General features: G+C 43.3%; 1 protein-coding gene across 2 annotated transcripts in view; it reads right to left on the reverse strand.

Annotated features, from left to right (window-relative positions):
* Positions 1-25778, reverse strand: part of TTLL11 (tubulin tyrosine ligase like 11) — a 490512-nt gene that overhangs the window by 8709 nt on the left and 456025 nt on the right. For both annotated transcript variants that reach the window (XM_069241682.1, XM_069241683.1), the window contains one exon: positions 23383-23489. In XM_069241682.1, the coding sequence (XP_069097783.1) occupies positions 23383-23489 (107 nt within the window). The remainder of the gene's footprint in view (positions 1-23382; positions 23490-25778) is intronic.

Here is a 25778-nt window from a genome sequence, read left to right on the forward strand (position 1 = left end):
TAACTAAGGCTAAAATCACTCTAAGTCTGAGTTCCTCCTGAAGAAAAGGAACATTTTCTTAAGCATTTTCAGAGACCAGCAACAACATTTAACTGTATGGTTCACTTGTTGCTCAAAAGAGTCTTATCAATTAAAATTCCGAGGTTTCTGGCCGTTGAGCTCACGACTGAACACTCGTTGCAAGACTGTGGCCACCAGCGGGAGCTCCATAAATTACTGTTTAAACCAAAGTAAAGAATTTCCATCTTTTTTCCGTACATTTTAAGCCAATTATGGCTCATGCAATTGTTAATCTCACTCATGCAATTATGAAATCTGTCTGCCACCTCCTCCCACTTCTGGTTAACAGGGATGATCAGCTGAGTGTCATCAGCATAGGAGACCACTTGAAAACCGAACGAGCGGACCAGCCTGGCCAGTGGGGTAACATAGAGATTAAACAGAGTAGGGCTGAGTGAAGATCCTTGTTGAACCCCGCAGGGGAGTTGAAACTGGGTTGCCTTGTAATCACCACAGTTTACTGTGATGGATCTATCCAGTAAAAATAATTTAAAACTATCTAGGGCCTTTTCTCTAACTACTGCATGGTAGAGTCATTAGATCAACAATTGAGGGGAGGTGGTATCAAACTCCGCAGAGAGATCCAATAAAACAAGAATGGCACCCTCCCCCTGATCCACTCGTCTCTGAATAATGTCAGCTGAAGAGGCAAGAGCTGATTACGACTATGAGTTTTACGGAACCTGTGTTGGGAGGGGTCTAGTCCACCACTGACCTAAAGAAAGCCAGGCAGTTCGATGTTTAGATGTTTCTCCAGAAATTTGGCCATGGAGGGAAGTAAAGAAATGGGTCGTAGATTTTTCAAATCGTTTGGTGCGCAGCCCAGTTTCTTTGTAAGCGGAATCACAATGGATTCCTTCCAGGTGGGAGGAAAACACCCTTCCTTCAGGATGTCAAGGTACAACGGTTCAAGCTCAGCCGAGACCAGGTCAGGTACTAGCTTTTACATCTTAGGAGGGCAAGGGTCGTTGGGGGACCCTGATTTAACTCCACCGAGCAATTCTTTGATTCTATTTGCCTGTAAAGGTAGAAAGCAGGTAAGCTTAGATGTACAGCTTGCTCACCTGTGGGCTCATTCCGAGTCCCTCAGTAATGCTGAAATCTAGCACGAATGGTGAGTGCACAAGATTGCACCTGATTTCACATTCACAATTGGGCGCAACTTGTATTTGCACCCGAGTCTTTTCTATGCATAAATTCCTGCAAGTGTAGTCTGGAGAAATGTGAGTGAAATAAACCGTTTCTCGGCAGAGACCGGAAAACTGAGGTTTTACTAGCACTGGACTTTAATCCCCATTCCGATGGGCACGACCATCTTCGGAAATATTTTTGTCCCACTTAGAAAAGGGGTTTATTCTGTTTGTCAGATAAAGGACGCCGTAGCAGCACTGGGGAATCCCTAGCATGATGAGCTTCGTGCACAACTTGTGAAACTTCCAGCCATTAACTCACTGCACACATAGCCCTTCACACATTGGGGACCGGGAACTTACACAAGCGCTTGTTGTTCGACCTTACATGTTACAATATATGACTGAAGCCTGACATTTCCTGTTCGGGGCTGTTTGATAAATGACACGACGAAGGTTAACGCTCTATAAATGAAACCACATTTTACGCTAATGTGTCGCTCCCTGTCGCCCTCTTAGCAGGGCCCCACGGGTGCAGTTACCACGTTGTAAAGACAGAAGGCGTTACTCTCTGCAATTGGACTCCAGACTGGGCAGATTTGTATCATGACAAGGCTATTAGGATAACGAATGGCTTGGTGCTGTTGTGGAGGGGGTGCAGGAGAAACTACTGCAGAACACTTTCCAGCAAATGTCTACGAGCCACAGCTTGTCTGGCCACCTTACTCCACGACACTCTACTTCACCATGTGACTGATGCAAAGATAGGTCCCACCGTGTCAGATAGCAATATGTGGGGAGATGCTGTGGCTAGCAATACGTGGGAAGGTGCAATGGTTGTGTGCACTGTGGTGTGCATCTGACACCTGGCAGTGTGTGGGAAGATGCTGCGGCGCTTCCTGTGTAATCTGGGGTGTCTTGCTGTGTGCACTGTGGTGTGTATCTGTCACCTAGCCGTATATGTGAAGATGCTGCGCTTGCTGTGCGCTGTGTTGTGTATCTGTCACCTAGCAGTATATGTGAAGATGCTGCGCTTGCTGTGCACTGTGTTGTGTATCTGTCACCTAGCAGCATATGTGAAGATCCCGCGCTTGCTGTGCGCTGTGTTATCTATCTGTCACCTAGCAATACGTGGGAAGGTGCAATGGTTGTGTGCACTGTGGTGTGCATCTGACACCTGGCAGTGTGTGGGAAGATGCTGCGGCGCTTCCTGTGTAATCTGTGGTGTCTTGCTGTGTGCACTGTGGTGTGTATCTGTCACCTAGCAGTATATGGGAAGATGCTGCGCTTGCTGTGCACTGTGTTATCTATCTGTCACCTAGCAATATGTGGGAAGATGCTACGATTGCTGTGTACACTTTGGTGTGTATCTGCCACCTAGCAGTATGTGGGAAGATGCTGCACTTGCTGTGTACACTGTGGTGTCTATCTGTCACCCAGCAGTATATGGGAAGATGCTGCGCTTGCAGCGTGCACTGTGGTGTGTATCTGTCACCTAGCAGTATGTGGGAAGATGATATGCTTGCTGTGTACACTGTGGTGTGTATCTGTCACCTAGCAGTATATGGGAAGATGCTGCTCTTGCAGAATGCACTATGGTGTGTATCTGTCACCTAGCAATATGTGGGAAGATGCTGCGCTTGCAGCGTGCACTGTGGTGTGTATCTGTCACCTAGCAGTATGTGGGAAGATGATATGCTTGCTGTTTACATTGTGGTGTGTATCTGTCACCTAGCAGTATATGGGAAGATGCTGCGCTTGCTGTGTACACTGTGGTGTGGATCTGTCACCCAGCAGTATGTGGGAAGATGATACGCTTGCAGTGTGCACTGTGGTGTGTATCTGTCACCTAGCAGTATGTGGGAAGATGATATGCTTGCTGTGTACACTTTGGTGTGTATCTGTCACCTAGCAGTATATGGGCAGATGCTGCGCTTGCTGTTTACATTGTGGTGTGTATCTGTCACCTAGCAGTATATGGGAAGATGCTGCGCTTGCTGTGTACACTGTGGTGTGGATCTGTCACCCAGCAGTATGTGGGAAGATGATACGCTTGCAGTGTGCACTGTGGTGTGTATCTGTACAAACAGACCGCTAATTTAAGTGGCATATGCCCTGCCACAAAACCGGAGACATCACACTCTGAGTTTTATAACCAATGCACGATTGTACAAGATGTCTGAATAAGAACAGACGGACAGCTTTCTAGAGGTGTATTTGTGTGTCCTTTTCACACATGAACAGAAACGTGCTAATTGATTATTTTCCACTGAAATGAAACGAGAGGCATCATCTGCTCATGGAAAGGGGGGGGGGGGGGGGGAAGTGGAGACTGACTTGTAAATGTGCTTATGGCGAGCTCTCACAACTCCCTGGTCAAGAAGGGCACAAAAAGGAGAGACAAAGGAATCTGTTAAGTGTCCAGTCTCACAATTTGGTAGCAGAGACTAAGCTAAAGACTTCCTCTAAGAGAGACTCTGGGGAGAAGGAGTGCAAAGACTAGGGTTTCCAAAGTGCTGGAGCTTAAACAATGAGGAATGGTGCTAATCTTGCAAACTGATGTCAGGGAACAAAGATAACAGTTACTAAGTAACACAAAACCTGGTGAGAATAACTTCCTGACACAGAGCACTTTACACTGACTAGACTGTTTCTTTGTCCATCGCCTGCTCAGTCCTGACACTGATACTCTGCAAGGACCTTCCTGCCAATCACAAAAGACCAGAGGAGTGCGGGACCTGATGCAATGGCGTAACGAAACTTGAGGGGGACACCTGCAAAGTCCAAGGAGGGCCCCTCATCCGACTTCATTCAGGAGCTCCCAGGCCAGGGCACTGTGCTTCGGAGGCCCATGGAGCTCAAGGCCCGCCTCCCTACTGCACCGGGCTGCATGGGCCTGTTACGCCGCTGAACTGAAGGGTGTGTCCAGAGCAAGGGAACTGTGATTGGTCAAATGCAGCAATTAACCATCACGGGGCTGCTGGAGGGCCACAACACAAAATGGAGACACACACAGAGGCCAGTGTAATAAGTGGTGGTTGTATCAGGACAGAACAGGCTGAGACAACGGTGAAAATATGACAACTTTCTTCCTGCTAATTTTAAAAGATGCTCGATGTTCACAATTGCAGTAACAACTCCCTACTGAGCACTTGCAATGACATTATAATCCCAGCCACATACCAGCGTACCTGACTTGGGTTTTGTAATTGGAGAGACTGCAACTGCAAAAAAGTTTTTGATGGCTATTTACTCATTACACAGACGTGTGTGTCAGCAGAGAACAAATACAAACCTCAGTCCACAAATAAGGTCCAAAATAAGGGTACATCAGGAAAAAAACATTGAGATCACAAAAGGCAGAAGGACATCCTTACAATTGCACGTGCGACTCACAGACTTGTCCCTCATTCTTAGGGAGCCCAGAGGGAGTCTTTCGGTTTCTGACAACTTGTGTGGCCAGGAATGTCGGTCTGATGGGGGGAACTGGCTGTTGGTTAGCCAGGACTGTATGGAAATGACTGCCACTTGTTCTGAGTACTGTCTGAGATAGGGTGAGTGTGAGCGGGGCCTGGGTATACTTTATGGTGCATGTCCACCTTCGATGATGCGGGTGTTCAACCACTGTTTCATCTCAAACGATAACCTGAGTGCCAAAGTACCTACACTCCCCGACTAGAAGGACGCAGTGTACTCAGCGATCTCTTCAAGGCACCCAACATCCACACAAATTAGCACAATATATGTTGCAAGGAATATCATGCTTTCTGAACACAACTTCCACCTTCCATGGGGCTACACTTGGTACATGTGACCTATGTCCGATGTATCCCTGCGGTGTCCGCTCTTGAATCACTGCAGTGGTTTAAGAGAGACCCGGAAGTGCATCCTTATAGCCTGAGGATGCAGATCTACTGAGACCTAGGTTACTGCATAAAACAATGGTTGGAGACCTATTCCTGACTGCAGGTTCTAAGCTTCAGACTTATTCCTAGCAGAACCTAGGTATCCACCAGTTCAAGTGTTGTATTTTGACGACTGCACAGTTTATTCTTTTACTAACTTTGTTGATGTACTCTTATTTTTAAGTTTTTCAACTGTAATACGTTCTATTTTTGTAACTTGCACTGATTAAATGTCAGTGCGGAGAGTAGTTTACTGTTAAAATAAAAGATGAGGATGCCACCCACCTGATAAAAGTTCAATTTACATTTGGGGAAAAAAACATATGTCTCTATCCCCAGTACCCTGCCTGTGCTCACTTCTCTGTAGCAACTGCAAAAAAGTTTAGGTATGGCTATTTTTATAACTTTCTTTTTTCCTGGAGTCAATACTAGGCTGGTGTGATGTGTGCGCCTATGTGACAGATGTGCGACTCTAAATAAGCCAGCAGATTGATGCATAATCAGTGTGTGGCATCTGTTTCTCACCTGAATCTCAGTATTCCCTATAGTTATTCTCATCGTGATGTAACAAACAATCTATTAAACTGTTTAATATTCATGCAACCACCCTAGTTTTATTTTACACTAATGATTATCATCATATTTCATTTTAAACTTGCATTTGTTTAGACACAACGCATCCTTAATCATTTTTCTTGTGCTAACAAAGGTACCTGAGGATGGTAAACAAATTGACGGTTTTAATGTGGAATCAAGTCCACATCTTCCTTGATCGGTATCGGGAACAGATAGAACATCTCTTGGTGACTGGAGACCACGGGGCTTAGAATTAAGTTAAGCTTTTAAAGTCTCAAGGATATTCTTGGTTGGAGGTAGAACAAATGACTCTTCGTCCTCTGGAAATCCCACCTCAAAAGAAAAGTTGTGAAATCTGTATATTGTTTCTCACAGATCTCTGTGTCCCACGCAAAGATAAAGCATCTGCGGAGGGATGCAATCAATCTTCACTTGTGCTCAGAAAGATGCTGCTGCTTCTCCGACTAAATCACATCATAGACCAAATGAGTGTCTTGATACTCCCACAATAGCACTTTACACCCAGGGATATCCAATTGGCAGATCGTACAACTGCAGATGATCGAAAACACATTAAATAAACTGCATTTTAACCTTCAACACCAGTCACAAGGGCAATTTACTGGCCCATGATAGACCAAGATTCAAATTTAAATTGTTTTCACCTTCAACAAAGACTTCTGAGAGACTGAGGGAGAGACAGAGAGAGAGACTAAAGCTACTGACACCCCAGTACCAACCCAATAAAAAACACACAACAATACATCACACCCTTCCCTGCCACCAAATGAGAAGACAAGTAAACTTTCCAGACATGCATCACTAGAGCAACCTTGCACAAGAACTAGAGGAGCAAACAAACTATTGCAGAATCAGGAAAGAGATGAAATGGCTGCATGTTAGCATGTCACTTGACACAGGGATGAATAAAGTCAAGCAAAAATAATCACCTGCACATAAGGTTGTCTTCCTCATGGCAAGCACTTTGTACTAAGGTGTGGGAACATCTCCTGGGTGTAGTAAGTGGCTCAGGGGTATCAAAGCCATTTAGTACCAGGATTGGAGAGCACCTGGGCATCCATACTGCACACCTCACCCATGACCCTGCATGATCCCTGTAGGGTGCACATTCATGTCTATATAAGTAGCAGATTAATAAAATAGTCTGTGCCGTGAAAGACGGGGAGTTTGTGATTACTGAACATGCTTGTTATGCAGCTCTGTAGAGCACGCTATCACACAGGATGGTATCCTGGCGCCGAGCAGGTGTGCGTCTAGGTAGTCACATTTAGGGCTCAGTGGGACTACTCGAAAAGTCAGGTCTTCATCTTCTTGTGGAATTCAATAAGCGAGAAGGCTCTCGTGTAGTGGCAGGTCGTTCCATGCTTTAGGATCAAAGTAGGGGAAGATTTGAATTCCGGATCTGGTTTTCCGTAGGTGTGGGATTCGTGTAAGGAGGAGTCCGGATGAGCAGGGGTGTCTGGAAGGTTTGTGAAAGCAGACGTGATTGTTCAGGTTGCTGGGCCAGTGTTATGTAGTACCTTGAAAGTGTGGGTCAGTAGTTTAAACTGTGCTTGTTTGTGAATGAGAACACCAAGTTTATTTATACTTCAAGCTCCCTTCATTCTCAACATATTGGACAATTCCAGAGTAAAGAAATGGTTGGAGGATGGAGACAACAGATACCTAAATGGAATTGGCAAAAAATCTGTATGCCTGAACTCAGGCTGCAGGATAACAAACCGTGGTCTAGAAAGTAAGGCAGGGAAATCCTCATAGCTGAAATTGGTAAGCATCTCTGGACAACAGTAAAAGCTGTCTGTTCTCTCGTGGAACTGGTAGAAATTCAATCTTGTTTTCTAATTAATCTAGATATGTAGATGGCAATCCTAAATGTAACAAACACCTTGCGAACTTAAACTTGCTTGGTACATTCCCTCTCTAGCAGGAAACGTCCCTGTAGCTTTAGAATGCGCAGTGCAGAAAGTTGTTCTGCTGTTATCTCATAATTATGGAGCATTTAATTGCTGTAGGATGGAAGAGGCTTAAAAAATGATGGCTAGTAGGGACATCAACACTGGGAGTTAATGAAGGGTGCAAACTAAACAGCCTCTCGTTGCAATGTAAAACGAATGCTGCTCAGCAACCTTCAACTTCACTAATTTCAAATCATCACCAGAAATGTGCTCAAGTGGCAGTCTTGCAAATAGGTGCCACCGGACATTTTAATAAACATATTTCAGGCCAAATCACTATTTACACTCCAAAATTCTGCAACCTGCTTTCAGAGGTGTGAGTTCAACTGATATTGAGTAATAGAAGGTCTGATGGGACATGAATAATTTTATAGCTATTATACCGGTATTTGAAGCCTAATACATCCTTCAGTGTTGATCATCAAATAATGGCATTCCAGTGGATCCTAGGGTACACAACAGGTTAAGAGGTATACCTGTTATGGGAAAGAGAATGAACGGTCACAAATCACCTACTCCAAAGGCACGAGTAAGGGACATATTTAATTGCCTTCATGACTATAACAAAAGGGAAGTCAGGCTGCTGGGCTTACGTATAATGGTCATTGCCACTGGTGTGGTATTCTAGTAATATTGCCTTGTCTAGGAGCAAATGCAAGCAGCTGCCTACATGTATGGTTGGCAAGAAATTCCTTCCTAGAGGATGCAGTGTGTGGGAAGAGTTGGGTGTAGCACTTAAGGGTCACAGATATGTTCAGATGGTGTTCTCAATCAATCAATTAGATTTTGAAAAGCGCAACACTGTTACACTAGGGGTATCTGGGTGCTGTGTCTCTGTCGAAGGGCCAAGTGTTGAGCTTCTTTCTGAAGTCTGCCAGCGAGGGGGTTGTACAGAGCTGGAGGGAAAGGTCGTTACAGGTCTTAGCTGTGATATAGGAGAAGAAACGGCCACCGCTGCGGCTGAGGTGGATGTTGGGGGGGGGGGGTGTGCAAGGGCGAGTGAAGAGGAGCGCAGGTGTCTAGAGGGTTGGTGGAAGTTCAGTTGATGGTTGAGGTAGGCAGGTCCTAGGTCGTGGAGGGGTCTGTAGGTGTCCGGGAGGATCCTGAACTGGTACCTCTTCTGAATGGGGAGCCAGTGGAGGTCTCTCAGATGGCGGGCGATGTGGATTTGTTTGGGGATGTCCAGGATGAGACTGTATGGTCTGTAGTCTTCTGAGGAGATGGGTAGAGATGCCTGCATAGAGGGCATTGCCATGGGATACATTCTAGTGAAGCCAGGCAAGCACATGCCGCAGACGTGTAATTGTGCTGTTATAGGTTGCTTGCATTTTATACAGACCCTGGAGACGTCCCACTAAGGCACCTTTGAGATTGAAGACTTCACCTGTGTGAATTAATGTTCAGGACTGAGAGGTGCGTAGGGCACTGGGTTAGCGGGCTCTCCAGAAGGAGAGGTTATCCGAGAATGAACAAGTAAGGAATTTAAAGTTTTGAAGTCTCAACCTACAGAGAGATTGTTACCTCCCTGGTGAATTTTGTAGTACTGAAGAAATATTCAGGCCTCATTGACCCTTTGCCTTTCTGGTTCCGTCCTCTCCTTCTCCCCAGTTCCCGCCGCTGCATCCCCTGCGGCCCCGCCCACCTTGCGCACCCATTCGCCACCCCAGGGGTCACTCTTCCAGACATATTTCTTTGATTCCCTCTCCACTCCACCAAGGGTGCCCAAAGGCCCTCCTTTTTCTTCTCAGAGCCTCCACTGCCAAATCCATTTTTGACGTATTAAGCCAAACCAAATTTGCTGGGGGATACAGACAACCATCTCCTGCAAATGTCTCTTCTAGCTAAGAGATAAGCATAGAACAGCAAGTTTTTTCTACCTCTATTTCCCCCTCTACACCTCAATTCCAATTCTTGCGATTGCCCGAATATAATCAAGGGGAGAAAAAATATGGAAATTGTTGATTAGAAGAATACCTGATTTTGGCAGTGTTTTAGGATGCCTTGGGGTAGCTTTTTAATCTCAGTTTGGTATTCTCTGAAAATGTTACAAATTTCAAGAGCTTCATTCACTGATGCATTACAGGTACATTTATCAAATAACCTTTTTGTCCTTTTAATTGTCTTGTGATAATCTATTACTAACGTGTTACCAGGGGCGTCAGGGCAAAGCCCTGTCACCTGTGAGCTGCAAAATAATGCTCAAAACTCTGCCCACACTGCTGGCTATTTAACTGAACAGTGTTCCTAAAAACAAAACAAAAAGTGTTTTGATGAACACTGCCAGTGTGCAGGTCAGGCCTTCCGGCACCATCAGGCTGCTGATGACATAGGAGGAGTGGATGAGAGGGCTGAGACACTACCCATCTACAGATGTCTGGACTGCACATGTGTGAGGGTGTACCTGAACTGTCCCCCCTCACACAGGCACCGTGCATATTATTAACTGACATTCCATGAATGCGTCTGGCAGCACGGTATATCTGCTAACATAGAGTTGTCAGGGCACATATCACAGCATCCCTGAGGACAATGAAGATCGCATTAGAGCACCAGCATCCCAAGCACTACCCAGGCTTCTGACACGGCTGGTCTTCCTGTACTATCAAGAGGCTGGGAAAGGGGTTTTAATTCTGGTCCTACAGCTCTGACTAGCTTCTTATTGGGTGGTCAGGCCTTGCTGATTACAATGTCTAGCGCCAGATTCCTGTCCTGCAGCTGGAATCGATGTGCTACTAGCAAAGGAAACAAAATAACAAAAAATCCAGTGTTGTTTCTCTTTGCATGAGTGAGTGAGGGTGTGAATGAAAGTGTGTTTGTTAGTGACAGAGTGGATAAGATTTAGGGAAGGTGACACAGAGTGAGAGTATATGAGTGACCGTCAATTAGAGGGGAAGATAGTGAGAATGAGAGAGTATGAATGAGGAAAAATGAATGTGAGGGAGTGAAGGAGTGTGAATGAGGTACAATGAGGAACACAGTGTGCGAGGTAGAGGAAACGAGTCATGGACATAGCTAGCAATGGTGCAGCAATGGCCAGCGCCCTGAGGGGCCCACTGAAACCTGGTCATTAAAGCAGAGAGCCTGCAAAAAATGAGTTCAAACAGAGCCCCTTTACACCAGACCTGGACCGAGAGTTAATGAGTGTGAAAGTGCATGTGTGTAAGTGGATGTGTGAGCGAGTCAGCAAGGATCAGTGAGTGTGAACAGGTTTGTGTGTGAGGGACAGTGAGTGGCAATGAGAATAACTGAGAATAAGAAAGGGAGAATTCATGTGATGTGTGTTTTAGAGTGAGTGAAGGGTGAAAGTGAATCAGAAAGGGAGTGAATGTGAGTGAGTAAGTGAGAGTGTGTTTGTTAGGATGTGTTATGCTCATATGTCTGCTGCTGGCCATGGCATATTTGAGATACTTTTTGAGTACTGGCGGCACTCTGGGAAACAAACTGTCTCTGGTACACTGGCGCTAAGTCTTAGCATAAGTGACACCTCTGTTTCAAATGCAGGCCCTGACATAGTAGAAGTAATTCCTGGCCTAGGGGACACCCACAGCAAAATACTGGTGATGGCATGCTGGAGATAAGGTTTGTGTTAGACAGGGCACCACTGGCATATTGGAGGTGGAGGTTAGGTTAGGGGATGCAAACCATGAGAAAATACTGGGTGCGACATACTGGATTTAATTTCTGAAATATGGGTCACACATCGTATTTGGGCAGCTTCAATGGCAAAATTACGGTACAGGCATATTGTATGTTATTCTTAGCATGAATGGATACCCATGACAAAATGCTGGCCTTGGCATTCTGATGGTAATTTTTCACATTTAGAGGGCACACAAGGCAAGTTTTGAAAACAATGGAGTGAAACTGTGGTAAGCGTCCTCCTCTGGGCACTGGGAGCCAGAAGAGACCTTCGCAGTCATGTTCACGGAAACACAAGGGTCTAAATATAAATAAATAGCAGCAAGTGGAGACTAGGGGCATGATGTGGTTCCTCACAGGTGGCAGGGCAGTGCCTAAATGCCCCTTTCGGTGAGCCACCATGGATAAAGGCCATTTTACCACCTTTGGCTTTTTAACAAGTTAATATGAAATGTTTGCTTAAAATGCACTATTTGACCCCATTTTCTTCTGATCTTTTCTCAGGAGGAATCTGCATCAGGCCCCCTTAGATTGGGACATTTCCTCTGAACATTTACAGGAATTACTAGCAAGAGATCACAAACCTCTTCCGTGCATTTGGTGCTGAGGCTTGTAAATCTGGATCACATTTTAAGCAATCTGTACCATATTTCTTATTAGTTTGGCCATTTTACTGACAAACCATTTATTGTTAGAATTTTTTTTTTTTTAGTTTTATTGTATTGTGAAAGGTATCTTTTTTTCGCATTCTCTGAGGATCTTGATGCTGACTTCTGGAAGCGGCATGGCCAAGCGCCAAGACGTGCTCTCACATAAAAACTACTAGTAACTACTGGCATTACAAGTAAGGGAAAGATATCCACTAGCTGGAATATCTTATTTTCAATACTGCACTTTGTAAGATATTTATGGCGGTGTACAGCTTTCTGTGCTTATTGAGAAAGCCCTATTTGCATTTTGTTGAAAGGGTTTCTCATGTTAGCGACTAAAAATACACACCTCCACCAGCTCTTTGTGTGCTCTGTGGTTGACCTTACAGAAGCTATAGGAAGGTGCATAGTTTTTACTTGATTAATTATGTCAATCACAGTGCCAATTCAGTCACTGGGACAGATTGGTCATTAGGGTAGTTCCCTGTGCAGTATGATTTGTTCTTCTTTGCCATGTCCTGTAAAGTCAAAGGAACCATTTGTTATTTCATCATGCTTCCAGGTTTGTGCTTATAATGGTTCCAAAACATCTCTACAACTTAGACGCGTACAGTCTTACTTGTGTATTGTGTTATACTGGCACAAGATCATTTTAAAGTGCTAAGGAAGAGGCTGTGGGGATAGAAAGATGCAAAGATGGAGCAGGAGATAGGAAAGCTGGGGTCAAGAGAGGGAATATGAAAAGAGCCAGGTGGTCACAGTGGTCTCCATAAAAAGCTGCTATCACCCTGGCCAGAACCACAGCATGCTGTGAATTACCACCACCTAAGTGTCCCAAGGGCAGGGAGGGAGCAGGAGCATGAAAGAGACTACACAAATAACAAGCATGTTCAATGCAACGGGTCTCGCATTAGCTCGAGTTAGAGCTATTAGCGTTGTAAAGAAAAAAAAAGTGGAAAATAAACAGATAAAGTAATCCGGACCCCAGGCTGAAAACATCGAGCCTCGTATGTTTTCAGTAGTTTACCGGTGCTGTGTAGGTGGGCTAAACACCGGAAAAGGCATGACGTATGCATGCCTTTCACAAATGAAAGCAAGCGGTTTTTAAAAGGCAAGCCCACGAACCAATGAAAGTGACTGACGTGGCATGGGCGTGGTTTGAAGCCCAAAGAGAGATTACAGAATGGACGGAGCGCTTTGCGCTCGCCCATAAAAACAATTTCACTACATGCTAATAGGTATCCTCACAAAAGTATACACATAGCAATCATCGGCTAGAGATTTTTGTTGTTGTTTGTAAAGTTTTCAAACAATTAAAACAATAGGAACACTAATCTCTGAAACCATTGATTTTTCTGGGAAAAATCATTTAATCCAATGAAAAAAACAAAATGGTGCTAGAGCGAGAAGCTGCACAACCGTGTTTCATGTCTGGGCTCTCTGATGGCTTGGCTGCTGCCTCTCCCACTCTTTTTATGAAGGTCATTAACGCAGTATTTTAATTCAGTGTCTAATTCACAATTTAAATTAGGTTTTTACTGTGCATGGATGATATATTTCAAGACAATCACAGCAACAACAAATGAGAGGCACCTATGAACTCTTCTGAATTGGAAAATTTTAATGTGATCCCAAATGTGATGTGAACAAAATGAAACGAGCTTATTGCCCACAGCACCATGTAGGATCCAACGCCAAGCAAGCGGCGCAAGATGTCTGCTCATTATTCGCCTATTTGCATCAGACACCAAGAGGAATGCAAATGGGTTGAATTAGAGAGCAAGGGTGACACATTTTAAATGTGAAACAAAGCAGCACATATGCAAGGAACCTAAAGTCTGATCTGACTATTAAGAAGGGTATCTCCCATTTTCATCAAATGGAGGGTAGGCTTCCACTCTCTTGTTGATTCACTGGACAGGGAGTAGTTTATTCACTACCCGGTGTATGGCACTATCCAGGGCCTGGGCACTGCCAGCATGTTCTAACCACTGCTAAAATCCTGCACCCTATCCAAATACAGGGTTATCATTTATGCCAGGGAGTGAGATAGTGGGTCTCCAAGACAGAGCAGTCTTTAATAGCCTTAACAAGCACACTAGATAAGTGAGCCTTGCAATCTGGCAAATTCCCCTAACAAAAAAGGCATAAGTAACAGACAGAGACATGCCCAAGCAGGTTAGTGTTTTTAAAAATCATACCTCAGATCTGAAAATGGGCCATAAGGGAAACATATTCATTTTCATTTACATGAATAGTCAAAACCCCAAATATGCATCCGCGGATTACAGTTTGAAACGTATTTTAGGATTTTATATGCTCAAAAATACCTCTTGGATGAAAATTGTTTTTTTTTTACTTCTCAAGAAATTATTTCAGTCACAACTTCCAACATCAGGGGCTAAAATCTCGCACTTCAAAACATTATCAGCTGTCCTACGGCACTTTTCACGGTAGAAGTGCCACTATGTGTGGGGCAAAGTACCCCTGCCGCACATTATAAGGAGACTGCACGTCACACAGGAGTTCAGTGACCATATAGAGGAACAATGACGAAGGCTGAAAACCTTTATAAGGTCAAGGAACTGGGAGGTGACCAGTAATAGCCACAAAATGTACAGCAGAGGGTATTTTATTCCCTATAACTCATGGTCACACGGTGACCCTTCCCAGAAACCACTTAAACCCTTGATGACTTGCTCTTTCATTAGTGGGAGAAAAAATGGTAGCAGACGTGAATAATAAAAGCGAAATCTAGTGTGAAATTAAACACTTCAATAAGTAGTTAGTAATTTGTTGCAAAAAATAATAGAATAAGTTTAGCATAAATCAGATTACAGCATTGGGAAGCTCACACTGTGTAGATAAATGCAAAAAGTTTCTAATTTTTTCCTGCAATGACTTTCGGGGTGCCCAAAAATAAACATATTGCAATAAATATCTCCTTTCTGCTCATCGCAGCTCCTTTTAGAAAAAGACATCAGAAGAACGAAAAGCCAGTTCTCGTTTTGTTTAAACTACAGCTTTAATGATGCTCTGTGACCTGCTTTTGACTATGGCTACTGGCACCAGGAATTACAACGTCACATCTTAACTGTAATAACTTACTACAGACGAGCAGCCACATCATTTCATTAACAAGAGACATCACAGTTTGCCTGTAATAAGTATATGGAAGATGTGCTTTTAGTCTGGGACTGCAGTAGTCTATGCATTACAGAGAGATAACTAGCAGCAGGATATGTCCCGTTATCCCTCGTGGAATGCACCTAAGCCTCCATCAGCAGAGATGACTACATTGCTTTTACAATCAGCAAATGTAGTCCCATTAGCCAAGAACGACAGGGGTGGGGGGAGGGGAGCAAATGTCTTCACACCGGTATTGTTGTCCTTTCCAGGAGTCAATGCCACATCAGAGAGAAGACTGAGAGGGTCAGAGATAGTTCTGTACTTTGGGAAACATGATGTCAATCCAAATTGCCCCTGAAACCACATGAGAGTTCAAGATTATCAAATCAATTTTAAAATCAAACCTCAAGTTAATGCCAACAGGGACTGGAAAGTCACCTGTGAATTGCATATGAATTCAAATAAGCTGTGTCCCTGAACATGACCAATAAATTGGATGTAATGTACAGCTTGCAGCTGGTACTCGGCCTGTTTCTGTTCACTCCTCTAGTTGTGAGAACTGCGGAATTGGCAAAGAGATTGATGGGCCAGATTCACCAAAAAAGTGTGTAACTGTATGAATCAGTGATGTACATGTGCAATTGTAATATGTAACACACACACATATGTGTAATAAATATATGAATTACAAAGTCACCATTGTGTTGTTGTAGTTAGGTCAGAGTTTCTCTAGGAAGAACGATTTCTTGTTTGACACATCTTCACAAAACATAATTAAAAAGTCATCCTCCTCAGCTTTTACCTGGAATATTTCTGGACGATCTATCAACTGGGGAGCAAGAAAAATAAGTGGTGGGGCAAAATGAAAATGTCACTTACCCAGTGTACATCTGTTCGTGGCATTAGTCGCTGCAGATTCACATGTTTGGCACAGTCCGCTGCCTGGTGTTGGGCTCGGACTATTACAAGTTGTTTTTCTTCGAAGAAGTCTTTTTTGGTCACGGGACCGAAGGACTCCTCCCTCTTCGGCTCCATTGCGCATGGGCGTCGACTCCATCTTAGATTGTTTTCCCCGCAGAGGGTGAGGATGGAGTTGTTTGCTATAAATAGTGCCCATGCAATGGAGTGAATATGTATGTACGTTAAGAGTTTATAATAATTATTTACAAATGTACAGATGTTTAAGATTTATGATCTACTTCTAAACGGCTACAGGCTTCCCGGGGAGGTGGGAGGGTACATGTGAATCTGCAGCGACTAATGCCACGAACAGATGTACACTGGGTAAGTGACATTTTCAGTTCGATGGCATATGTTGCTGCAGATACACATGTTTGGCATAGACTATAAAGCAGTTACCTCCCCTAAAAGCGGTGGTTTAGCCTGTAGGAGTTGAAGTAGTTTGGAATAATGTTCTTAGTACAGCTTGGCCCACTGTAGCTTGTTGTGCATTTAGTACGTCTACACAGTAGTGTTTAGTAAACGTATGAGGCGTAGACCAGGTTGCAGCCTTACATATTTCGCTCATAGGAATGTTTCCTAGAAAGGCCATTGTAGCACCTTTCTTTCTGGTTGAGTGTGCCTTTGGTGTAATAGGCAATTCTCTTTTGGCTTTAAGATAGCATGTTTGAATACATCTGACTATCCATCTAGCAATGCCTTGTTTAGAGATTGGATTTCCTATGTGTGGTTTTTGAAAAGCTATGAACAGTTGTTTTGTTTTCCTGATTAGCTTTGTTCTGTCAATGTAATACATTAGTGCTCTTTTGATGTCTAATGTATGTAGTGCCCTTTCAGCCACGGAATTTGGTTGTGGGAAGAACACTGGCAATTCTACTGTTTGATTTAAATGGAATGGTGAGATTACTTTTGGCAGAAATTTTGGATTTGTTCTTAGAACTATTTTATTGTTGTGTATTTGAATAAATGGTTCTTGTATGGTAAATGCCTGTATTTCACTTACTCTTCTGAGGGATGTGATTGCAATGAGAAATGCGACTTTCCAGGTTAGATATTGCATTTCACAGGAATGCATGGGTTCGAAAGGTGGACCCATGAGTCTTGTTAAGACGATGTTAAGATTCCATGAAGGAACTGGTGGTGTTCTTGGTGGTATAATTCTTTTGAGCCCTTCCATGAATGCTTTAATAACTGGTATTCTAAATAGAGACGATGAATGAGTAGTTTGTAGGTAAGCAGATATTGCTGCGAGGTGTATTTTTATAGATGAAAAAGCGAGATTTGCTTTTTGCAAATGTAGTAAGTATCCTACTATGTCTTTCGTAGAGGCATGTAATGGTTGTATTTGATTGGCATGGCAGTAGTAAACAAATCTTTTCCACTTAGATGCATAGCAGTGTCTAGTGGAAGATTTTCTAGCTTGTTTTATGACCTCCATGCATTCTTGTGTGAGGTCTAAGTGTCCGAATTCTAGGATTTCAGGAGCCAAATTGCCAGATTCAATGATGCTGGGTTTGGATGCCTGATCTGTTGTTTGTGTTGTGTTAACAGATCTGGTCTGTTGGGTAGTTTGACATGCGGTACTAGTGAAAGGTCTAGTAGAGTTGTATACCAAGGTTGTCTTGCCCATGTGGGTGCTATCAGTATGAGTTTGAGTTGGTTTTGACTCAACTTGTTTACTAGATATGGAAGGAGAGGGAGAGGGGGAAAAGCGTATGCAAATATCCCTGACCAACTCATCCATAGAGCATTGCCTTGTGATTCGCGGTGTGGGTACCTGGATGCGAAGTTTTGGCATTTTGAGTTTTCTTTTGTTGCAAACAAATCTATCTGGGGTGTTCCCCAAATTTGAAAGTACTTGTTCAGAACTTGGGGGTGAATTTCCCATTCGTGGACTTGTTGGTGGTCTCGCGAAAGGTTGTCTGCTAGTTGGTTTTGTATTCCTGGAATAAATTGTGCTATTAGGCGAATGTTGTTGTGAATCGCCCACTGCTAAATTTTTTGTGTTAGGAGGCACAATTGTGTTGAGTGTGTTCCTCCTTGTTTGTTTAAATAATACATTGTTGTCATGTTGTCTGTTTTGACAAGAATGTATTTGTGTGTTATTATGGGTTGGAAGGCTTTTAACGCTAGAAATACTGCTAACAGTTCTAGGTAATTGATATGAAATTTTGTTTGGTGTATATCCCATTGTACTTGAATGCTGTGGTGATTGAGGTGTGCTCCCCACCCTGTCATGGAAGCATCTGTTGTTATAACGTATTGAGGCACTGGGTCCTGAAATGTCCGCCCTTTGTTTAAATTTTTGCTGTTCCACCATAGAAGCGAGAGGTATGTTTGGCGGTCTACCAACACCAGATCTTGAAGTTGACCCTGTGCCTGTGACCATTGTGATGCTAGACACTGTTGTAAGGGTCGCATGTGTAGTCTTGCGTTTGGGACAATGGCTATGCATGATGACATCATGCCTAGAAGTTTTAGCACAAATTTTGCTTGTATCTTTTGGTTTGGAAACATAGCACTTATTACCTTGTGGAATGCCTGCACTCTTTGTGGACTTGGAGTGGCAATTCCTTTTGATGTGTTGATGGTTGCTCCTAGATATTGTTGTGTCTGACACGGTTCTAGGTGTGATTTTGTATAGTTGATGGAAAACCCCAGTTTGTGAAGGGTTTGTATGACACATGTGGTGTCGTTTGCGCATTTTTTTACTGTGTTGGTCTTGATTAGCCAATCGTCTAGGTAAGGGAACACATGTATCTGTTGTCTCCTGATGTGTGCTGCTACTACTGCTAGACATTTTGTGAACACTCTTGGTGCAGTTGTTATTCCGAATGGCAACACTTTGAATTGGTAATGTATTCCTTTGAATACGAACCGTAGGTACTTTCTGTGAGAAGGGTGTATTGGTATATGAAAGTACGCATCCTTTAGGTCTAATGTGGTCATGTAATCTTGCTGTTTGAGCAGTGGAATGATGTCTTGTAGTGTGACCATGTGAAAATGGTCCGATATGATGTAGGTATTTAGTGTCCTGAGATCTAATATTGGTCTTAATGTTTTGTCTTTTTTTGGAATTAGAAAGTACAGGGAGTAAACTCCTGTGTTTTTTTGTTGTACTGGTACTAACTCTATTGCATCCTTTTGCAGTAGTGCCTGAACTTCTAGTCCTAAAAGTTCTAAATGTTGTGGTGACATTTTGCGTGTTTTGGGAGGGATGTTTGGTGGGAATTTGTGGAATTCTATGCAATAGCCATGTTGGATTATTGCTAATACCCAATTGTCTGTTGTAATCTGTTGCCAAGATTGGTAGAATTGGCTTAGTCTTCCCCCCACTGGTGTTGAGTGAAGGGGTTGCGTGACTTGAAAGTCACTGTTTAGGGGGAGGTGTTTTTGGAGTCTGGAATCTTCCCCTACTCCTTGGGAATTGACCCCCTCTATATCCCCTGAAACCTCCCCTTTGGAAGGAACCCTGATATGGTGTGGTTCTTGTTTGTTGGCTGGTGGTGTCTGTGGGTTGGCCACGAAACCCCCCTCTAAATGGAGTTTTTCTAAAAGAGCCTCTGCTCTGCGGGGAGTAGAGTGCGCCCATGGCCTTGGCCGTGTCTGTGTCCTTTTTAAGTTTTTCAATGGCTGTGTCCACTTTAGGGCCAAAAAGTTGTTTTTCGTTAAAGGGCATATTAAGGACAGCCTGCTGGATTTCAGGTTTGAAGCCTGAAGTGCGGAGCCAAGCGTGTCTCCTTATGGTGACAGCAGTGTTGACTGTTCTCGTTGCAGTATCGGCTGCGTCCAGTGAAGAGCGGATTTGATTGTTTGAGATCGTTTGTCCCTCTTCAACTATTTGCTGCGCCCTTTTTTGGTATTCTTGGGGAAGATGGTCTACGAGAAGTTGCATCTCATCCCAGTGAGCGCGGTCATATCTGGCCAGCAGCGCTTGAGAATTTGCGATGCGCCACTGGTTGGCTGCCTGTGATGCTACTCTTTTTCCTGCTGCATCAAATTTTCTGCTTTCTTTGTCCGGAGGTGGGGCGTCGCCAGATGTATGGGAATTTGCTCTTTTGCGAGCTGCCCCTACTACTACGGAGTCAGGTGGTAACTGCGAAGTAATAAACACTGGATCTGTGGGTGGTGGTTTGTATTTTTTATCCACCCTTGGGGTGATGGCTCTTGATTTTACGGGCTCTTCAAAAATTTGTTTTGCGTGCCGTAACATCCCCGGTAGCATTGGGAGACATTGATATTGGCTATGTGTAGCCGAGAGGGTGTTAAATAAAAAATCATCCTCTATAGGATCGGAATGCAGTTGGACATTGTGGAATTCTGCAGCCCTAGCCACCAGTTGTGAGTATGAGGTACTGTCCTCTGGCGGTGACGGCTTTGTGGGGTATGAATCTGGATCATTGTCCGGCACTGGGGTGTCGTATAGGTCCCAAGCGTCTTGATCCTGATTATCTTGACTTATGGTAGTTTGCGCTGGTGAGTGAATTTGTGGCGGTGTTTGTGCCGGCGATGCCTGTTGTAGTGGAGAGGGCGGAGGCGTGACTTTTTTAACCACTTTGGCTTGTGGTTGTGCGTCATCCTTGAGGAGACTGATCCTTCTTTTCCTCATTATTGGGGGAAGGGTTGATATCTTCCCTGTGTCTTGCTGGATGTACAGTCTCTTTTGTGTGTAGTCTGATTCTACACTTTGGAGCTCTTGTCCAAATCTGTGCATCTGGCCACTTATTCCTTGTTCCTCTGAGTAGGATGAAGGTGTGGTATTTTTCGGCGCCGAGAGAGAATCTTTTTTCGGTTTCGGCACCGACAGAATTTTTGTTCCTTTCGGCATGGATTCTCGGTGCCGATGTTTTTCGGTGCCGGTATCTTGTTTTTGTCTCTCGGAGCCGCTTTCTCGGCTCCGAGGTTGCTCCATGGCGGTCCCTCGACCGGAGTCGGGTGTCTTCGCTATGGGCGTGCCCTTTTTCGGCGCCTTCGACGGGTCGCCTGTTTTATGGGTCGAGCCATGGCCTGTTGGCAGTGGCGTCCCCTGGGCTTTCGTTTTGTCGATGGTTTTACTTTTCGACGTCTTACTCACAGTTTGTTGCTGTTGTTCGACGTCGGAGTCTCCGGATTCTGAGTCCGGAACCGAGAATGTTTCCTCTTCGTCGTCGAAACGTTGTTTTGTCGGCGTGGACGCCATTTGTAGACGCCTGGCTCTTCGGTCCCGGAGTGTTTTTCTGGACCGGAAGGCTCGACAGGCCTCACAGGTATCCTCCTTGTGCTCGGGGGACAAGCACAAGTTACAGACCAAGTGCTGATCTGTATAAGGATACTTACTGTGACATTTTGGGCAGAAACGGAACGGGGTCCGTTCCATCGGCTTCGATGTCGCACGCGGTCGGGCCGACCAGGCCCCGATGGGGGAATCGAAGCTACCCCAAAGTCTTCCGATGATCGGTGTCGATGTACCTAACTATCCCGATACCGAACGGAACAATACCGACGCTTTCTTCCGAGATTCTGACTAACTTTCCGAACCGAAACACGGAGCGAAAAGGAATACGTCCGAACCCGACAGCGGAAAAAAACAATCTAAGATGGAGTCGACGCCCATGCGCAATGGAGCCGAAGAGGGAGGAGTCCTTCGGTCCCGTGACCAAAAAAGACTTCTTCGAAGAAAAACAACTTGTAATACTCCGAGCCCAACACCAGGCAGCGGACTGTGCCAAACATGTGTATCTGCAGCAACATATGCCATCGAACCAATGATTTCCAATGTTGATTCCCACAGGAAATGTGATTTAAGTATTAGTATTTTAAGTTGCTTCACTCACTTAGGTTAAGGTTGCCTAAAATATGAATAGGTGCCATATTTTGCTAAGAAAGAAAGATAGATATGTTGACTTAAGAATACCTCTTCTATCTGTAAAATTAATTTGTATGTCTGTTTTTGGTGTATATGTGAATTGTGCAAGCATTTTAAAATGGAATGTAAACAATGATATAGACTGAGTGAACAAAAAATTCCCTTTATCACCAGATTATGTACTTCCACCATGATGATTTGCAGGAGTTCATTGAGATTTACAAGGGGTTAGAAATGTGCATCATTGGAAGTGTCCATCGCATTTTGTAAGGTCAGGCTCTTGAAATGCCACCTTTCCAGCTCCTGTTTCAACAACTGGGACTGCAGAGAGAAGGCTGGAATGCGAGATTGGCCACAAACCTAAGCATGATCTGTGAGAGCAAATACCCATTGATCCTGCTGCTGTGGCTTAGGAGCTAGGGATACCGGTCTCCAGACCTGGGGCCATATGTATGAACACATTTTCCCATAGACGTAGAATGGGTAAAAACCTTTGATACATCTGGCCCCTGATCCTTCACACATGTAAGTTGCACGTGTGTGCACAAACTTGTCAATTGGGCCTCAAGGAAATGTTTAAAAAAACAGCGGTCAAACAACTGAGATCAGAACCCCTTCTTAATCGCTCTTTCTTTCTTGCTTTTTCCTTTCTTACCTTACCCTCTGTGGTTTCCTGGTTCATCTCTATTTCTCTTCTACTCCTTTCCTCCTTTTCTGTACCTTTCTCACCACACATAATTTCCCATCTTTCATGACTCGCTTTCCTTCTTTTCTCTGCCCTGGTTTTTTCACTCTTTTTCATGTCTCAAAGTGATGTGCATTATATTGTATAGGGTGCAATTCAGGTTACATTGTTTTTTCTCACTTCTCTCAGAAAGGTAATGAAAGACACCATGAGAAAATGGTTAGCATTTCATTGCTAACCCCACAATGGCACACTGCATACATTTTGCTACAAAACAGCATCCCAATTTACAACAGAACAAGAAAGCCTAATCACGGACAAGCAGTTATCCAGATGGAAAAGAGGCAAGGGCACAGAACATCATACAAGCCTTCTTCAGCTGACTCAGAGCTAAAAATATAAAACTGTAATTTCAGGAATGCACGCTCCTGCAACTCTATGACTATCACTGCGTGAGCACTGTTTCAAAAGACGTTACACACTCTAGCACAGTTCTAACCTTTAATATTATAAAAAAATTATATACCCAAAAGATTCCAATTGTTTTTCTTGGAAGAACAATTTCCTTTTAACTAATCCTAATTGGAGGAAGAGTTAGGGCCTGATTTCGATCCTGGCGGAGGGAGTTACTCTGTCACAAATGTAACGGATATCCCGTCTGCCGTATTACGATCGAATTATAGCCTATGGGCGAGGCCCTTAGTTATCATCTGAATGATGGCAGGTCTTTCCTAATGCAAGTTGCAAAATGTTACAATATGAACAAAGCTGAAGTGGCAGTCACTGAAAGCAACAGAAACGGATATGCATGAATATCTGGGAATTACCGGATTCTCTCTGGTCAAGGACTAGGCTGTTCCATCGTCTCGTTATGTCAATGTAAAGGATGTCCACAGACGCCATTGAGAAGTTGCTGTTGGTCAGCTTGCAATTCCTGAAATAAATAAAAAAATGACTATACATAGTGTACACTTGCATGGAGAAACAGTGAACGGCTTAAAAATATGAAAGTGCACTTTATTTAAAGGCCACGCAGCACACACTCAATATGGCTGATCAGATCCAACCAAGAAATTGTGTGACATATTTAACTGCGTTTCGCAGAAGTCTACAATCTTCCAGCAGTGTCACTGGATAAGAAGGCCTTCTTCCAGCTGTCAACTTTTGACTAACTAGGAAGGGCAGATGGGGATTTAGCTACAGATATGGAAGAATTCCACACTCAGAATATTAGGCAAGTGTCAGCTTAGACCCAGGAAGCAGAAGTTCACTGAAAGCCAGGGATGTCCATACCTAAATCCTTTTTCCCTGTTGGCCTTACAGACCCAGTGATGTTTTTTTTCCATTGACTTGCTCTGCATGTGCAGGAGGGTTCAGGGACTCCTGAAGTCAAGGAAGATAGGCAAGACACCCTGCCACACCTCAAACCTTCTCTCAGTGGAGCTCAGACTCAGTACAGCGTGTTCTCCTTCATCCGTAGCTAAAGCGAGACTTCTCCTTTGTATCAGTTTGCACTTGCCATCATCTTTAATAGAATAGTCAGATTACTTTCACTTTTTCACAAATTTCTTTACACTTGAAAGGGTCTGATTTACAATCCAACAGCAGGTGAAGTAACCTAACTTTCAAATAATGTATTGCGCTGTCAATAGCTCATAACTTAAATCAACACTGTTTAATGTATACGCATTTATCCACTTGGGCACATTATCGGCTGTATTGTGTTTAGTAAAAGAAAATGTTTGGATTTCTTTCTTTTTACACCTTGTGCACATTTCTCTGCACTTGTCAGTGATGAGTTTCTACCACAACCACAGTAATCTGTCAATAGTGGGGTGATATTCCACTATTCTATAATCCAAGCAGTATTCAAGAAAATATTTTCCAAACAAATGTATTATATGATCAATGAATGAATTAAATTTAATTCGTATATGAATAATTAAAAACATTACAAAAAATTTACCCATAAAATACAATAGCCTAAAATTATTAAAGTCTTCTATAAAATTAATTTAAGCAATTCACATTCTGTTTCGTGAATCTCACATGGCTTCTCAAGTCAATATCTAAATGTGTCCCCTTGAGTGCTTACTGAGATCTTTCAAGCTTTACGCATAGTTATATGTGGTTATTATGATCAGACTGGTTACTTTAATGCCTTGAGAGTCAATTTAATTTTTTTGATTAAAGTGGTCCCAGCTTTTAAATTTACCCCAACGGAGTCTCATGTATTTCCCAAATCATGCCAGGACTCCAGTAGCCCCTGAGTTAAAGCAAAATGAAAGTATTTCCTTGCATGAAAGTATGCCGTTTTGTAAAATCAGTAGTCTGAATAAAATGTGACGGGGAGTCCCCAATTCTGTGCAACAACATGGCTGGTGGATGGATTCATTTTTATAAGTGAAGAATCTGAATTTATGAGAAGACATGCTGCTATTGCTCTAGTTAGACCTGTATTCCTGGATGGATAGAGTCAGGAATCTTGCCCGAAGGTTATTATTCCTGCATATCCTGGATAATGATTCTTTGAGATAGGATATTATCAGTGTGTCAAACATAAATTTTGTTTTTGATAAAAAATGATTTACTTTCCCATATTTGAATGTGTTTTTTTACCACATGAAAACAATTCTTCATACAGAATGTACAGATTATCCACAAATTCCTTCTGTAAACCATTCAAATTGTTGCAAACATGTGCTCAATAAATTTACCAAACTTACTTATGATGTATCAACAAGAGTATATGAACATTAATGGACCATTGCCAATGGAAATATGTAATTCTTAGGGTGCAGCGTTTTTACATAAATGTGAATTTTCAGAAATTGCCAGATAATCCACCATTTAATGCATAATTAGCAAACTTTAACTAAAAAAGACTGGCTCTACCATGAAAGGATCGAAAAGCTATTAAAATGTTTGAGGCTAACGGGCAATGCCACCCCCAGTCACTTCTGAAAGTTACGTTTTTACCTTCATCTGTTGATTGCGTTCATCATCTATTTACAGAGATGGTACTGATGCCTTCTTAAATGTCAGATTACTGTGGTAAACAAGCGAAGGTGACAAGTCAACTCTTACAAGGCATCAGGTTTGTAAACATCTGCATTTAATAGACTGGTGGAAGAGCTTCTCTCTGCATCAGGAAACAAAAGCCTTACTTAAATATATTTCAAACATGGTGAGCAATGATTCCTTCTTTGCTCACAATGTTTTT

The sequence above is a fragment of the Pleurodeles waltl genome, chromosome 6, assembly GCF_031143425.1.
Source record: "Pleurodeles waltl isolate 20211129_DDA chromosome 6, aPleWal1.hap1.20221129, whole genome shotgun sequence".
In the NCBI taxonomy this organism is placed as follows: domain Eukaryota; kingdom Metazoa; phylum Chordata; class Amphibia; order Caudata; family Salamandridae; genus Pleurodeles; species Pleurodeles waltl.